At 37.0% G+C, this 18,137-nt stretch overlaps 1 protein-coding gene across 1 annotated transcript in view; it reads left to right on the forward strand.

The window, feature by feature from the left end:
• Fstl5 (follistatin like 5) overlaps positions 1-18,137 on the forward strand; it is a 530,620-nt gene that overhangs the window by 247,858 nt on the left and 264,625 nt on the right. Inside the window, exon 5 of the mRNA XM_051199180.1 lies at positions 12,119-12,239. Within this exon, the coding sequence (XP_051055137.1) occupies positions 12,119-12,239 (121 nt within the window). The remainder of the gene's footprint in view (positions 1-12,118; positions 12,240-18,137) is intronic.

An 18,137-nucleotide genomic window follows, 5' to 3' on the forward strand; every position in this document is an offset into this window, starting at 1 on the left:
GCTATTACAAATAATGCTGCTATGAACATAGTTGAACAGATGTCCTTGTTGCACGTATGTGCATCATTTGGGTATATGCTTAAGAGTCGAATAACTGAATCATTTTGTGTGTGTGAGTGTGTGTGTGTGTGTGTGTGTGTGTGTGTGTGTGTGTTTTCAGCAACCATTTTCTAGTATGACAAAATACCATTGATAGGAATGGGGATTGGGAAATAAAAGTTTTTGTACATTGTAAGTAGTTAAGGTTTTTCCTCCCAAAACTGGTCTGGTCCCGATGCACCAGCCCTGATTAACACACTGAGACTCTGTATTAGATATAATGCTGTTGGCCATGTATTAGTTTTTTTATTGGCTAGCTCTGTCTTAATTATTAACCCGATTTTATGTATTTCCACGTGGTCTTATCTTACTGGGGAATGGGGCAAGCGTCTTATCTCCCCAGTCTCTCCATCTTGACTCTCCTAACTACTTTCTTTTTCCTCCTTGTCTCCAAGTCCCTCCTATCTTTCTTTCCTATTGGCCAAAAGGGTATGGGAAACATATTTACAGAATGACATCTCCCACCAGTACATAGATTAATTCCAATTTTCCTGAGGAACCACCATACTTATTACCAAAGCGGCTGTATGAATTTGCACTTCCACCAGCAGGGGAGGAGTATAGTCTTTCTCCACATCCTTCCTGTTTAAATTGTCTTTGGTGTTTTTAATTTTAGCCATTCTGACAGGAGTAAGATGGTATCTCAAGACCTCTTTTGATTTATGTTTCCCTGATGGCTAAGAATATTGAAAGTTTTCTTAAGTGTCTTTCAGCAATTTTAGATTCTCTATTGAGATTTTTCTGTTGAGTTCTGTACTCAGATTTTTAATTGAATTATTTGGTGTTTTACTGACTAGCTTATTGAGTTCTTTGCATATATTAGAAATCAACCCTCTGTCAGATGTGGGGATGGTGAAGATATTTTCCCATTCTGTGTGCCGCTATTTTTCTTGTTGACTGTGTCCTTTACCTTACAGAAGCATCCTCAGTTTCAGGAGCTCCCTTTTATTAATTGTTGAACTCAGTGTCTGTACTACTGGCATTATTTTGAGGACGCTGTCTCCTGTTCAATTCCTTCAATAGTATCTCCCACTTTCTCTTCTAAGAGGTTCCGTGAGGCTTTATGTTGAGGTCTCTGATCTATTTGCGCTTAAGTTTTGTGCATAATGATAAATATGGATCTTTCTGCAGTATTCTACACACCATCATCTAGTTACGCATGCACCATTTGTTAAAGATGATTTCCTCCTTCCCTTGTATAATTTTAGCTTCTTTGTCGAAAAAGCAGGTGTTCATCGGTGTGTGGGTTAACATTAATATTTTCAATTAGATTCCATTGGTCTACATGTCTATTTTGTGCCAATACCAAGCTGTTTTCAGGACTATATCACTATAATAGAGCTTATAATAGAGTGGTGATGCCTCCAGAAGTCCCTTTATTGCACAGGGTTGTTTTGACTACCTGGTTCTTTTGTTTTTCCATATAAAGTTGAGTATTGTTCTTTCAAGGTTTATGAAGACTTTTGCTGGATTTTGTTGGGGATAGCATTGAATTCTGTAGATTGGTTTTGGTAAGATTGCCATTTGCACTATGTAGATCCTACCTATCAAGAGCATGGGAGACCTTTCCTTTCCATTTACTGAGAGCTTCTTTAATTTCTCTCTTTAAAGACTCAAACCTCTTATTATGTAGGTCTTTCATTTGTTTGATTAACATTACCTGAAGATAATTTATGTTGTTTGTGGCTATTGTAGAAGAAGATGTTTTTCAGATTTCTTTCTCAGCCCCTTTATCTTCTGTATATAGTAGGGCTACTGATATTTTTTGTTTATTCTTGTACCTGCCACTTTGCTGATGGTGTTTATCAGCTGTAGGTGTTCCCTGGTAGAGTTTTTTGAATCACTTATGTAAACTATCATATCATCTGCAAATACTGAAAGTTTGGCTTATTCCTTTCCAATTTGTGTCCCTTGATCTCCTTTTGTTTTCATTTGCTTTAGCTAGAACTTCAAGTACAATATTGAATAGATAGGGAGAGAGTTGATAACCTTATTAAGCTAATATATTGTATATTTTATTTAAAGAAAATATACAGAGACTAACTTTCATTTCATTGATCTTTGTATGGTTCTTCTGTGTGTTTTTCTTATTTTTGTTCTGATTGTCTATCTTACTTTGTCACTAGTGAGTTTCTGTTTTGTTTTTGTTTACCTAGCTTCTTGAAGCACAATGATAAGCTAATTGTTTAAGATCTTTATTCTTTTTTCATGTGTAAATTTCTACCTTACTGCTGATATTTCTGATCCATGTGGTTTGTGTATCTTATCATTATTGTTTGTCTCAATACATATTTAAATTTATTTAACTTTTTTTATTAAATGTGTGGGATTTTCTTTATTTTTCTTTTATTCTTAATTTTATTTTACATATCAATCCCAGTTCCCTCTTCCTTCCTGCCTCCATCCCTCTTTCCTGCTCTCCCACCCTCTCATATCCACCCATCCCCCACTCCACTCCACATGTAGGGCAATGTCATCCAGGTGGGGTGATGTAAATCTGTCAAGTCATTTGGAGTACGGACTAGACCTTCTCTCCTGTATCTATGTTAAGGGAGTATCCCTCCATGGGGGATGTACTTCCAAAGTCCTTTTGTGCACCAGGGATACATCATGGTTCCATTTTCTGAGGTCCCTTAGACTGCCCAGGCCTTCTAGCTGAAACCCATATTCAGGGAGTCTGAGTCAGTCCCATGCTGGATTCCCAGCTATCAGTCTTGGGGCCCATTAGTTCCTCCTTGTTCAAGTCAGCTGTCTCTGTGTGTTTATGTTGCCTGGTCTTGTCCTCCCTCTCTGTATCTGGATTCCAGTTTGTCTCAGTGTTTAGCTGTGGGTGTCTGCTTCTGTTTTCATCAGCTACTAGATGAGGGCTCTTTAATGGTGCATAATTAGTCATCAGTCTCATTATCAGGGAAGGGCATTTATGGTAGCCTTTCCACTGTTGCTCAAATTGTTAGTTGGGGTTACTCTTGTAGGTCTCTGGACATTTCTCTACGTTCAGTTTTCTCTTCAAACTCACTCTTTTATGATCTCTCTCTCTCTCTCTCTCTCTCTCTCTCTCTCCTCCTTGATTTGAATATATTGGCAAGTTGTTTCTGAATAAATTCCTGACTAATTCAAATTTTTTAAATTCTTGTTAGAACTATTTTGTAGACAGGTACACACGATATCCTAAAGAATTTTTCCATGCCATATTAATCAAATTGATTCTGTGGCTGCTGGATAGAATGTTACTTCATATATTCATGTTTGTGAGATACTTTTGGTTTAGATATAATTTAATTTAGGGTTCCTCATTGGTTTTCTTTTTAGATGCTCTGTCCATCACTGAATATAAGGTGTTGAAATAACTGATATTCCTTTATTGCATGCTGTGATTCTGTTCATCTATATTAGTATTTCCTCTATATACTCAGTGCCTTTATATTTATTTAGAGTTTGTTTATCTGAACCATCTTCCTTCTCATTGTAAATTGACTATACTGTTTTTCATTTCACTGATTTTCAGTAACGTTTATTTCAGTAGGCAAAAGTATGACTACTACTGTATGTTTTAAAATATCCACTTAAAGAAAATTATATTTTTTTACTGGGTTTTATAAACTATGTGTGTTCTAAGATATGACTCAGTTTTTTGTAAGTACTAAGTGGTTTGTTTTTTGTTTTTGTTTGCTTTATTTTTTGTTTTTAGTCATTTAGTCACTGATTTTATTTAGAAAATTTAATCAATTTATACTTCATTATGATATAGCAATGTTTTGTCACTGTCATTTTGTTCCCTGTTTATTGAGGTGTTATGGTTTTCTCTATTTTTCTCTTATTCTTTTATAGTTAATTTTTCATAATTGTTATTATTTGACTCTTGTTGATGTCAATTGTCTCAATGTGCTAATTGTTTTTGTCAACTTGACACAAACCACAGACACTTGAAAAGAGGGAACCTCAATTGAGGAATTGTTTCCATGTGATTGTTCTATAAGGAAGTGTGTGGACCATTTTCTTGATTAACTAATAATGTGAAAGGACCAAGATCACTGTGCATTTTGTGTTATATAAGAAAAATTGCAAAGCAAGCCCATGAAAGCAAACCATTAAGCAACATTTCTGCAAGGTCATTGCTTCACTTGCACCTTCTGGGTGTTTCCATGCATCCCAACATTGATTTCTTTTAATTATGGACCATCACACGGAAGTGGAAAACAAATAAACCCCCCCTTCTAAGTTGATTTTGGTCAGTGTTTTATCACTGGAAAGCAAACTGAAGAGTGTAATAATAGATTTTGCTTTTTTAATTTTCAAAAGTAACACAAAAGCCATTCTTTGATTATAACCAGATTATCATTAAAATGATCTTAAAGTCATAGAATGAAAGGGTGGAATCATAATTAACATTATCATATTTTGATAACATTTTTATCATTTTTTAGCTTTTCTTCTAACATATATTTAATTATCATGTACATACTCTTATCTCTTTCAACTTGAAGAACTCCTGCTAATATTTTCTATAATACTTTGTGTGATATTTTTTTCAGATCTTGATTTTTTGGGAATATCTCTGCTTCATTGTCTTGCTCATTTTCAATCTTTATGTCTCTCTCTCTCTGTCTCTCTGTCTCTCTCTCTCTCTCTTTCTCTCTCTGTGTGTGTGTGTGTGTGTGTTTGTGTGTGCCTGTGTCCTGTATCAATATGTTTGCTTTACTGAGGATTGACCTTAAAGCCTTATGCACGATACAAAGGAACTCTACCACTGAGCTATATTGCCCAAGCTCTCCTTCATACCAGAAACACAGACTTTGCTTGCTGTTAACCACCTTGGACATGGTGGGATCTTAGAGAATTGAGCCTAAAAATGATACAGACTAAAGTCTCATGCAGTAGCCAATTTGATTCAGAACATCAGACACTATGTCCTGGGAGTTAAGAAGTGTCACCTGAATAAAGTTCTTATGAGTTAATGCTGTATGGGATCACAATGGCAAGCTGCATGTGGCAAGAACATGTTTTTCCATTTTCTGGACAAGCATATACACAAATAACAATAGCAATTGTAAAAAATAATCTGAAGTAAACTCACTCTTGTCTCCTACTCCTGAGAGGGACATAAGAGCATATTGTGTAGCTCCATATTCTGGAAAACCTGAGGTCATTAACTAGAAACTTGGTCTGTTATTATTTTTTTAATTATCTCATAAACATTCAAAATTTCTTTTACATAATGTATGACACTATTCTTAGATTGTGGCTTGGATTACGGTCATCTTATTCTCTTCTCTCTTTTCTTTGAAGATTTTGTTCAACTGTCAAGAAATTTAGTGCACCGTTTTGGGCTATTTTCTTTCTTTCACTCTGCACTGTTAGAATCTTTTGTTAATTTGGGAGTGATTCATTATAATATGTTTTAGGGCAGACTTTGTTGATTCTTATTTACTTTTACATGGACATTCTTACCACTCTGTAGGATGCTGCATAGCTTGCTGAGTGAATTGTCTTTCAGATAGATTCAAATCATTCATGTCTATCTTAACTCACAATGATCAATTTTTTTTATTTTTATTTTACATCCCAGTTCCCCTACTCTCCCTCCCTCTGTCTCTCCCCCTAATGGCTAGAAACCTACAAGGATGACCCCAACTAACAATCTGAGCAATAGTGGAAAGGCTACCCTAAATGCCCTTCCCTGATAATGAGATTGATGACTAACTTATATGCCATCATAGAGCCCTCATCTAGTAGCTGATGGAAACAAAAGCAGACACACACAGCTAAACACTGAGCCAAACTCTTGGAATCCAATTGCAGAGAGGAAGAAGTGATGAGCAAAGGGGTCAAGACAAGACTGCAGAAACCTACAGGGACAGTTGACCTGAACAAAGGGGGAGATCATGCAACCCAGTCTGATGGCTTGGAAATCAACATTGGACCAACCCAGATCCCATGAATGAGCATCTCATTTAGAAGGCCTGGGACATCTATGGGACCTCTGACAGTGGAACCAGGATATCCCTGGTTCAGGAAAGGATTTTGGGAGCACATTTCCCAAGGAGAGATACTCCCTTAGCCTAGAGACAGGAGAGAGGGCCTAGGCCCTGCCCCAAATTACTTGAAGATTTTGATTATCCTTCTTGGAAGGCCTCACCCTCCCTGGGGAGTGGGTGGAGACTGACACAGGGGGGATGGGAGGAGGGGAGAGAGAGAGGAAACTGGGAGTGCTATGCAAAATAAAAATAAATGAATTTGGACCAGAAATAATACAATATAAAAATATTATATTATCCCTGATTTATGGCATTATTTACAAAATTCTGTAGTCTTTTGATGGAGACAAAAGACACAAATTGTCCAACACACTAATTATAACAGCATGTTGTATAACCTTAACCTGTATAATCATAATCATTTGAGAAAAAAAATGTACAAAGTAAATGTACCCAAAATCTGGAAACTTGTTTTCCTTTTTTTTTTTTTTTTTCATTTATTTTTTATTTTACATGTCGATCCCAGTTCCCTCTCCCTCCCTTCCTCCCTCTTATCCTCTCTTCCCCCTCACATGCACCCTGACCACCCTCCTCTCCCTTCCCCCTACTCCAATTCCACATGTAGGGCAATGCCATCTAGGTGGGGTCATGTAAATCTATCAAGTTATTTGAAGTAGGGACAAGGACTTCTCTCCTGTCTCTATATTAAGGCAGTATCCCTCTATGGGGGATTTGTTCGTAAGATCTTTTTGTGTACCAGCAATACATCCTGGTTCCACTGTTTGAGGTCCTTTAGACTGCTCAGTACTTCTGGCTGAGACCTATATTCAGGAGTGCCTGAGTCAGTTCCATGATGAATTCCCAGCTATCAGTCTGGGAGCCTGTTAGCTCCTCCTTTTTCAGGTCAGCTGTCTGTAAGTGTTTCTGCAACCTGGTCTTGTCCTTTCTGTCTGCATCTGGGCTCTAGTTTGACTCTATGTTTAGGTAAGGGTGTTTGCTTCTGTTTCCAACTTGTATTAGATGAGGGGTCCATGGATAAGTTAGTTGTTGATCTCACTATCTGGGAAGGGCATTTAAGGTAGCCTTTCCGGTTGCCCAAATTATTAGTTGGTGTCAGTCTTGTAAGGCTCTAGACCTTTCTTAGGGTTCAGTTTTCTCATCAAAACAATAATGGCTCCATCTTTTATGTTCTCTCTCTTTCTCACTCTCTCTCTCTCCTCTATCTTCCTAATCGCATATGGTTTCCTCTCCTCCCCTTCTCTTTCTCCTACTTCTCTCTCCATTCACTGCACTCCCACTTCCTATGTGCTCTGGGAGACTTGTCCCTTCCCCCTTCTGTAAGGGACTGCATATGAATCTCTTAGAATACACTTTGTATCCTAGTTCTTCTGGTGGTGTGAATTGTAGGCTGGTGATCCTTTGCTCTAGGTCTAAAATCCATATATGAGTGAGTACATACCATATTCCCCTTTTTGTGACTGGGTTACCTCATTCAGGATGGTTTCTTCAAGTGCCATCCACTTGCCTGTAATTTCAAGATACCATTATTTTTTTTCTGCAGAGTACTATTCCATTGTATAGATGTGCCACATCTTCATTAACCATTCTTCAATTGAGGGGCATCTAGGTTGCTTCCAGGTTCTTGCTATTACAAATAGTGCTACTATGAACATAGTTGAACAGATGTCTTTGTTGCATGGATGTGAATCCTACCAGGGAACTCCTACAGCTGACAAACACCTTCAGAAAACTAGCAGGATACTAGGTAAACTCAAAAAAATCAGTAGCCCTACTTTTTTCACACAACAAAGAGGCAGAGAAAGAAATCAGAGAAACTTCACCCTTTACAATAGCCACAAGCAACATAAAGTATCTTGGTGTAACACTTACCAAACAAGTAAAAGACCTATATAATAAGAACTTTGTGACTCTAAAGAAAGAATTAAAGAAGATACCAGAAAATGGAAAGATCTCCCATGCTCTTGGTTAGGTAGGATTAACATAGTAAAAAAATGGCAATCTTACCAAAACCAATCTACAGATTCAATGCAATCCCCATTAAAATCCCACCACAATTCTTCACTGACCTTGGAAGAATAATAATCAACTATATATGGCAAAACAAAAGACCCAGGATAGCCAAAACAACCCTATACAATAAAAGAACTTCAGGAGGCTTCACCATTCCTGACTTTAAGCTCTACTACAGAGCTATAGTTCCGAAAACAGCCTGGTATTGGCATAAAAATAGACAGGTAGACCAATGGAATCGAATTGAAAATCCTGATATTAATCCATGCACCTATGATCACCTGATTTTTGACAAAACAGCTAAAATTATACAATGGGGCGAGGACAGCATCTTCAACAAATGGTACTGGCACAATTGGATGAGGGTGTGTAGAAGACTGCAGATAGACCCATGTCTGTCGCCATGCACAAAACTCAAGTCCAAATGGATCAAAGACCTCAACATCAATCCAGCCACATTGAACCTATTAGAAGAGAAAGTAGGAGGTACCCTTGAACAAATTAGTTTAGGAGACCACTTTTTGAACATAACTCCAGGGGCACAGACACTGAGAGAAACAATTAATAAATGGGACCTCTTCAAACTTAGAAGCTTCTGTAAGGCAAAGGACACAGTGGACAAGACCAAACGTCAGCCCACAGACTGGGAAAAGATTTTCACCTATCCTATACTGACAAAGGGCTGATCTCCAAAATATACAAAGGACTCAAGAAACTAGTCAATAAAACACCAAATAACCCTATTAAAAAATGGGGTACAGAACTGAAGAAAGAATTCTCAATGGAGGAAATCATAAAGGCTGGAAGACACTTAAGAAAATACTCCACATCCTTAGCTATCAGGGAAATACAAATCGAAACAACTTTGAGATACCATCTTACCCCTGCCAGAATGGCTAAAATTAGAAACACCAGTGATGACTTATGTTGGAGAGGATGTGGAGAAAGGGAAACACTCCTCCAGTGCTGGTGGGAGTACAAACTCATACAGCCATTTTGGAGATCAGTATGGCGGTTCCTCAGGAAAATGGGAATTAGTTTACCACAGAACCCGGCAATCCCTCTTAGGCATATACCCAAAGGATTCACATCCATGCCTCTATCATTTTTATGAGGATAATTTTTAAGTTCTTTCCTTCTGCTTCATTGGCTTGTTGCATTCCGGTCTACTTGGTGTAGATTCCATAGATTCTGGTGGTGTCATGCTTGTCTTTCTGTGTTTAGGTGTTTACTTGTATTGATGTCTTCCCATAGCTTCTTCCAGTAGGTGTTGGTGGGGGTCTCTCCCTCTCTCTATGGTACTTCATGATGGGCTTGGGTGGGTCAGAGGTTCGATATCTGTAGCTCTGGGTGTCCCAAGGTCTCTAGGAGGTCTTTCCACAGGCAGGGGCCCGATGGGGGTCAGTGGTCAGGCTCCTCTAGAAGACTGGCGATGGGGGATCACAGATCCCGAAGGCTGGGACTCACCAAGTTCCTTGTGTCTATAGGCATATCTAGCCTGGGCCTGGCACTCTCTACCTGATGCCTCTTTAGCAGAGTGCCTGTGATGGGGGTCAAGCATCCTGCAGGCAGGAACTCAGAGTGGTCCTTCAGAGATAGGCAGATATCTGCAAGGTGCCCGGAACTCCAGTAGAGGACCAGCAGTGGGGGGTCAGAGACCAGGCAGGTGGAAATTACAGGAGGTCCCAGGTGGATAGACAGGTCTTGTGTGTTCAGAGCCACTCTAGAAGTTCCCAGAAGGTGTCTGGATTGTTGGCTCCACCCTCTGTCCCAGTGTTCAACCAGAGAGGTGGGACAGTGGGCAGGTTAGGGCACAGGGTAAAGGGAGGGCAGGCTCTCGGTGGGGGTAGGTGGGGGTGTATCAGAGCTCCAAGAGTGCTCTAGATGGGGACAGGACACTGGGGCAGGGGAATCAGGGGCCAACCCAGGGAATTCCCAAGGAAGGGTGTAGGGGAGAGTCTACCTGAATTGGTCCCAGACTCACCTCTAGCCAAGGCCTGGCTATAGGGGACAAAGCTGGGCTGTTACTCAGAATGTGGAAAGTCATTTTCTAGGTATAAAAATGAATTGAATTTTATCAATGGCTTAGAAAAAAAGAGACATAAAATAATAACAACAACAACAAAATCAATGTCTGTGTTTCATCTGTCCATTTACAAATTTGTGTGTGACTTAAAAGATACTAACGTTGAAATGTCTGATAAGCTTTGGTGTTTTGTGTCCCAAATATTGTCATAACACCAACAATGTGCATCTTCAGGAAAAAAAAAAAACACAGTGAGGCACAGTGAGATTCATTGCCAACTCAGAGCCCTTAGGAAAACCATTGCATGTGGTCTAATCAATAACAGATGGATAATGACTAAGGGTTCTGTTGCTTATAAATGAAAAAGACAGGCTTTATTTTCCCCAAAGGCTTATAGCAGTAATGGCTTCAGCCATTAGGCAGGATTGTTAATCCCTGTAGCTAGAATGTGTATAGCATATGGTAAAATACTCACAATCATAGCATCTATTTATAAGAACAGTTAAGCCAGAGAATCCTATGCCTTCTTCATCTTTATTTTGCAAATATTAGCTTAATCAATAAAAATTTAATACTATCTACAAGAATATATGTATTGTTAAAATGTAAAATTCAAGTGAAGGTTCGCATATTCAGAAAGGCATGTCTAACATTACAGAAGTTCCCTTGAGATGCATGGACTATGGTTCTGGTTAATTTTTATGCATGTTTTAATTGCTACTTATTTGCAGTACTACTTTAATAAAAATAAATATGTTAGGGAGGTCCTATTTAGCAGCTAATGCACTGTCACCTCACATCATTGATTTGGTGACAATGTAAATGTGGATTCCATTTTCAGAGACATTCCATAAGACACTACAATCAATTTAATGTAGCACTCCAAACCTCCAATATATGGGGTGTCCCCCAAAGGGTTAAAATATATGTGAAATGCTGTTTTACAAGACGGAAGATAAACACTAATGAATGCACAGTCACTGTACTCACAAGTTGGTACCTGAAACCCTGCAGGAGATTGCTTAATGATGTACATTACATGAAGAGAAATTACTTTTTAATGTTAAAAGGTTATTTTTGAGTGAATCCTACATGGCTTGATTTCACTAGACTACTTCAATATGGAGGCATAATATTTGTATTTATTTTTTAATTGAGCTTCGGCAAGACCCAAATACCCTCCTGGTGACACAGAGATTATATTCTGCTCGCACTGTATCACCTTTGAAAGAACAAGGACAACAGACCATTCTGAGGCTGATCTATAAGCACTAAAAATTTCCATCTCTGTATGTGGTAGAATATTAAGGACTGGGGAATAGTGGACACAGAATTATAACTACACACCATGGATAGGAATATTTGCTAAATTGTACAAGCTCTGCTTTCTGTCAGGAAATGTTCAAAATCATCAGAGTATAAAAACGTTGAACCTCAGTCCATGAGAGTAGACAGAGTAGGAATGGTGATGATGTTTTTTCCTCTCCATGCTTGAGTAGTCTTGTTATCAATTGGTGCATTAATTCTGTCTGGCTCCTGGAAACAGTCATTTGCTTAATAGTTCTTTTGTGAGCAGGGAGTCTGACCCAGTCTCAAATGCCTCATCTCCCAGCAACAGTGGAGTTTATGCATAAGGGAAAATAAAATCTAACTTCATTTTTCACAAATAACATGAAGAAGGAAGTAGTCACAGCATGTGGCACTTTTCATTACAAGATGGAACAGTGTTTTCTTCTGATGCAGGTCAATGAGGAATAGAACATGTTTTTCCTGTGCAGGTGTCTCCCTGAGTTGGGGTAAATAAAGTAAATAATACAAGCAGGATATAAAATGTGCAGATTTGTTAATTTACTATGTGAAGTTTAGACAAATTCTAAGGCTGTATCATAATTTTGCAAATATCTATCATGGTATTATTACCAATAAATAATTAAATTATGTAGAAACACTAAGACAAATATCAAAGTTTTACTGTATTGATTGGCAGGTGATTAAACAGGAAGAACTGCACAAGGACCTTTCTGACTGTACTTTGTACGATCTGCTCAAGTATGATGACTTCAATGCTGATAAGCACCTGGCTCTTGAAGAATTCTATAGAGCATTTCGTGAGTACAGTCAAATTTTATTTCATTTTGCTCTTTTCTGTGTGTGTGTGTGTGTGTTGCTTTTTGCAATATGTTCTGTAAGCCTTATCCCAAAGTACAAGCTGTTTCTTAGAAGAAGTGTGGTAATGAAGAGAATTTAAGGTTTTGTTTCCTCCAGAACATATGCAAAGCTAGGGCCTTTTACCATTCCCAAATCATCCTTTGGCCACATTCTCTTCCCTGGGGTATCCTGGGTCTTGCTGACTTTGGTGTGAGAGACAGTTTGCAAAACTGCCTTTGTGGTTGCTCTGGAGGAGGAGCAACACTGTCCTGTAGTCACCATAAATCGAAAACAATTTAATTACTTATACATTGACATTTAGAACTTTTATTGGGGAAGCCTAAATGAATTAACAGATGAGTTACTGTACTTTCCAGGAGCTACTACACTTTAGAATTTTTCTTTCTTCCACTGGAATAAAGTATTACATTTGTGCTAAGGTACTACAGAAAAAGTTATATTTGTTTGAGTTGCTTAAATGTTTCCTAGAATGATTAACTGTCTTGTAATATATATGTGTGTGTTTGTGTGTGTGTGTGTGTGTGTGTGTGTGTGTGTCTGTGTGTGTGTGTATGTATGTATTAGTCAACATAAATTTTCTCTCAGACTATTATTTAAAAATAAGTTTAAGGACAAGGAAATATGAAGCCACAACAAAAACAATGAAAGAATAAAGAAACAAGTGGGTGCTTTCAAAGTACTAAAAAAGCATGTGACATTGAACAGGACAAATAAAAACAAAACATGAGACAGATATAGATTGCAGATAGACAGATACACTTTACAAAAAAGAAAAAGAAATGTGTTATACACATAATGTAAAGCAATTGTTTTGAATTTACCTGCTTCTATCTAAAAGTTGACTGCTTTGAGAGAGGTTACATTAAAATATTATTTCTATAGGCAGAAGGAATGACACATCATTTAAGAATACCTGATGCTTTTACAGAAAATCTGGGTTCAGTTTCCTCCATCTGTGTGAGATGACTCTATTGGATCCACTGGTTTCTTCTGGTCTTTGCAGGAACATGCATACATGCATACTCACACACAGACACTACACATACTCGTAAGTTTAAAAAGGTAACTGGAGGCTATAGATTTTAAGATAAGTTATAACAGTGTTCTTATAACTTAAACAAATTACATATTCTCTTAAATTACAAAGGGGAATTTACCAAGCAAGATGACTTAATAAGTGTTTGGTCCATTAAAAGGGTTTTCATGGAAGGCCTCACCCTTCCTGGGAAAAAGTAAAGGGATCCTATGGGGGACAGTGGGAGGCATGGGAGGATGGGAGGGGGAGAGAACGGTATTGATATGTAAAACAAAATTGTTTTCAACTTAAGTTAAAAAAGAAGAAAAATATAGATATATATAGATAAGCTGAGATTTATCAAAAAATAAAGTTCAAACTGATCTTCCATAGATCTCAACTTTGATTTGCAGCACCCCACACACAATAGCTCATAACTACACCCACACACACACACACACACACTCAAACACACACAATTTATATAACAAAATAATTCAAATTGTAGTTAAATGTAAATAAAAAGCTTATAGGCCAATACCCACTTATGAGTGAGTACATTCCATTTTATATTTCTGGGTCTGGGTTGCCACACTCAGGATAATTTTTCTAGGCCTATCCATTTGCCTCAAAATTTCATGATGCAATTATTTTTTGTTTTTCATTTTTTTTCTGCTGAGAAATACACCATTGTGTAAATGTACCCCATTTTCTGTATTCATTCTTTAGTTGAGGGCCATCTAGGCTGTTTCCTAGTTCGAGCTACTATGAATAACACTGCTATGAAAAATGTCTTTGGATATATGCCAAAGATTGATATGGCGGGGGGGGGGAGTCTTGAGATAGATTGATTACCAGTTTCTAAGAAACCACCATACTGATTTTCAAAGTAACTGTACACGTTTGCACTTCCACCAACAGTGGAGGAGTGTTTCCCTTGCTCCACATCTTATTTGACATGAGCTGTCATTAGTCATTCTGATAGGTGTAAGATAGTATCTCAGACTTGTTTGGAATTCTATTTCCTAGGTTACTAAAGACTTGCGCCAATCCTTAAATGTCTTTGAGTCATTTGAGATACTTGTGTTAAGAATTCTTTGTTTAGATCTATAACTAAATTTTAAAAATTGGATTATTTGGTGTTTTGACATCTAGTTTCTTGAATTCTTTATATATTTTGAATATCACCTCTCTGTCAGATGTGGGATTGGTGAAGATCTTTTCCCAGCATTCAGCTTTGTCCTTTTGACAGTGACATTTGCCTTATGGAAGTTTTTCAGTGTCAGGATGCCTCACTTATTAATTCTTAACTCCAGTGTCTGTGCTACTGTTGTTATATTTAGGAAATTGTCTCCTGTGCCAATGTGTTCAAAGCTACTTCCTAATTTCTCTTCTACCAGGTTTAGTATAACTGAATTTATGTTGATGTCTCTGATCTACTTGGACTTGAGTTTAGTGCAGGACAACAGATATGAATCTCTTTTCATCTTTCTATGAGCCAACATGCAGTATCCCAGCACCATTTGTTGAAGATGCTTTCTTTTTTTCCATTGCATAATTTTGGCTTCTTTGTCAAAAATCAGGTATTCATAGGTGAATGGATTCATGTCAGAGTCTTCCATTCTGTTCTATTGTCCACGTGTCTGTTTTATGCCAATGTCAAGTTATTTTTATTACTAAAGCTTTATAGTAGAGCTGGAAGTCAGTGATGGTGATACCAGAAGTTCTTTTAATAAGCAAGATTGTTTTAGCTACCATGATATTTTTGGTTTTCCATATGAATTTGAGTATTTTCCTTTCGAGGTATATTATCTGTAAAGTAGAAGATAACCAGGCTACAATCCATAGCCCCAGAGAAGCTAAAAAACAACAGTGGCCTAAATTTGGATGCATAAATTTCCCTAGGAAGGAGAAATATAAAAGATCTCCTGGGTAAACTGAGGGCAAGTAGGGTGGGGATGGGAACAGGAGAGATTGGGTTGGGCAGTTTTGTGATTCTCAATAAATTACCTAAAATCTAACTATTTTTTAAAATTACTACATTCACACTGCACAAAGAAAAAAAGACAGAAGTTTTAAATCTACTGACATAAGAATATGATTACATAAATCACTATAAATTAAAAATTAGAACCCGGAACATATTATTTTTCATTACTAAATTAGTATACTTGAGAATATACAGCTAGCCAGACAGCTACTAAATAAAAAATTATTTGGATACTGACATTCACAGTGTAAAGCATTAAGAACTTTACCAACAACACACTGACTCTAATCTAACCAAGAATCTAGCAAGGCACACACACATGCACTCTCTCCCTCTCTCTCTCTCTCTCTCTCTCTCTCTCTCTCTCTCTCTCTCTCTCGATCTATCTCACATACAAACACACACAGACAGGGAGAGAGAGCAGGATGAGAAATAAAGTGAAAGAGAGATAAATGAAGAGAGAGAAGGAGAAAGGCAGAGGGAACAAATAGGAAATATGTGTTAACATATATATTCCTTAATTAGATTAAGTGCAAAACATCTCCATTTCTGCTGTGCACAAAGACACAGGTGTCCCTTTTAGCTAAACTTGAAGGGAGATGCATTATTAAATAAGTGAAGACAGGCAACTTTCCAAGATCTTTCTATTCATGTCACTCATTTTCCTGATTGAATATCCTGATGAACATTTTCAGAACTTTCTTGAAATTTCTGAAACTCTGGACTGTTTTAATCTGTGCCTCTGATGCTTTTTCCCCCACAGAGAATCAGCTGAAATGTTTGTTATAATAGGAAGTAGACTGTTTTCTGATGTTAGAATACAATTTTAGTGGTTTACACCCCAACTGAATTTTATCATGAGTCTCTTACTCTTATAGTCACAGTAAAGAATCAGCTATACACAAAAATGAAATAGAAAATGTATTTTGTAAGGTGAATTAGTTTTGCAAATTAAACTAGATATAAGATATAAAAATGTGTTTGTGGAAAGATACCTCTGCCTTTTGGGACAATAGTTTAAAAGAGCATAGGTCTTGAGTAAAAGTCAATGAGAATGGAAAATGTTAAGGTAGGAAGGAGGGTAACAGTGACACTCACAAGATTAGTTCACTCCTGAGTTAAGAAGACAGTTTGGTGCACAAAGTATCATTTAAAAATTCTCAGCAAGAGAGAAGCAGTGTATCTTCAGGCTTAGAAAACATAAGTAAACTAGACTTCTTTAAACTAAAATAAACAAGTCCTAATCCCTTAGTAAAGAGCTGGGTAAAGTGGAACCATTGATTCATGCCTATAAATAAATATCTATACAAGGTAAGGACAATGAGATTCACATCAAAGAATAATAATAATGCTCATTTGTTGATTTTTTATTGGAATCTCAATAGAACCATTCAAAGGAACAAGTAAACTATATAATCATAAGATATATGCATTTGTATATGTGAGCTCAGTTACAAGTGGTAAAGGAAACAATGTCAATAATCTATACAGGATTCAGTAACATATACCATGTAAATGAGTCCCCACAAAACTACATAGTAAAGTTAATTTTAGGCTCATTAAAAAAAAATTAAATGAGAAGTGTTTTATAAGTAGAGTGGTACAGGTATACAATAATTTGTGATCCCTTTCACACATCCTTACACGTATTTAAAGCCGGTTATAGAACTCTTCCCTAATAATGTGAATTGTTATATAATTATCTTCAGTCAAAATTGCTATATTAAGCTCATGTGTAATTGTTTTATGCAACTTCCTGGTAACACATCTGAGAATGTCTTCAAAAGTCCCAAGAGTCAGTCACAAAGACATCGTGAACCATCTGTCTCATTCAGAAACTTCTTTTCAAAAGCAAACACTGGAGTCTCCACACGGATGCCCAATCCCTTTCATTTGTTACAGTTTAAATAGTCCTGTTCTGTGCCTTTTCCTACCATGTCTGGCCAAACTAGGATATCAAAATGAAAGGACATCAAATTGTTTTTATACAGTTTAGGTATAAATCTTAGTACTTAATTTACTCTTTTATCACCACTTTTATTTACCATCCCCCAATAGTGCTCATAAAATGAACATTTTACTGACCCCTTTCAATAAGTCTTTCTGCAGTGGAATGAAAATCAGGAACAGAGTGGGTAGAATTATTTCAAAGTGCTGAGCATATGAGGATAGAAGTTTCCAGATTTGTAAGCAAATGGTTATGAATAACTCTGCCCTTATACCTGATCTTTCCATCTGAACAATCATAAAAAACCCCCAGCAATTTCTATTTATCATGCCCAGTGATAAATGATTTCTGCCTAAAAAAAACACTACTTACAATGATCTAAAAGCTCATAAGAAAGAATAGGTAGGTATTGTAGGCAAGGATAAGTTTGAAATATGAAAATTATTAAAATATATTAAACACCATACCTTCTAACAGCTTTGAAATAAACACCAATATAATTTTACTTATCTATACTCAAATATTTCTTTTATTCCCACAAGCATTTATAATGAAGAGGGCAATAGCAGCAGATCATGGTTGAAATTGAACCCCAAGGAATTTCAGGAACAACCAGACGGTAAAGATGTGGCATAGAACATCTTATGTTCTTGCACACCACACAAAAGACTCAGGAGTTAAATGAGCCTTCAATAGCATATTAGCCAGCACAGACCAATCATTCCCTAGGGTTATTATAAAGTTGCACTTATCCTATGTGTGTTAAAAATCCCCTACACATGATTTCAGCCTATAATATCACATTACCATTTGGTACAATGTTTGGGTACATTTTATTCCTTTTTTATGTTTTTATTTTTTAATTTATTATATATAACAAAGTC

The sequence above is a fragment of the Phodopus roborovskii genome, unplaced genomic scaffold (genome assembly GCF_943737965.1).
Source record: "Phodopus roborovskii unplaced genomic scaffold, PHOROB, whole genome shotgun sequence".
Taxonomy (NCBI): Eukaryota; Metazoa; Chordata; class Mammalia; order Rodentia; family Cricetidae; genus Phodopus; species Phodopus roborovskii.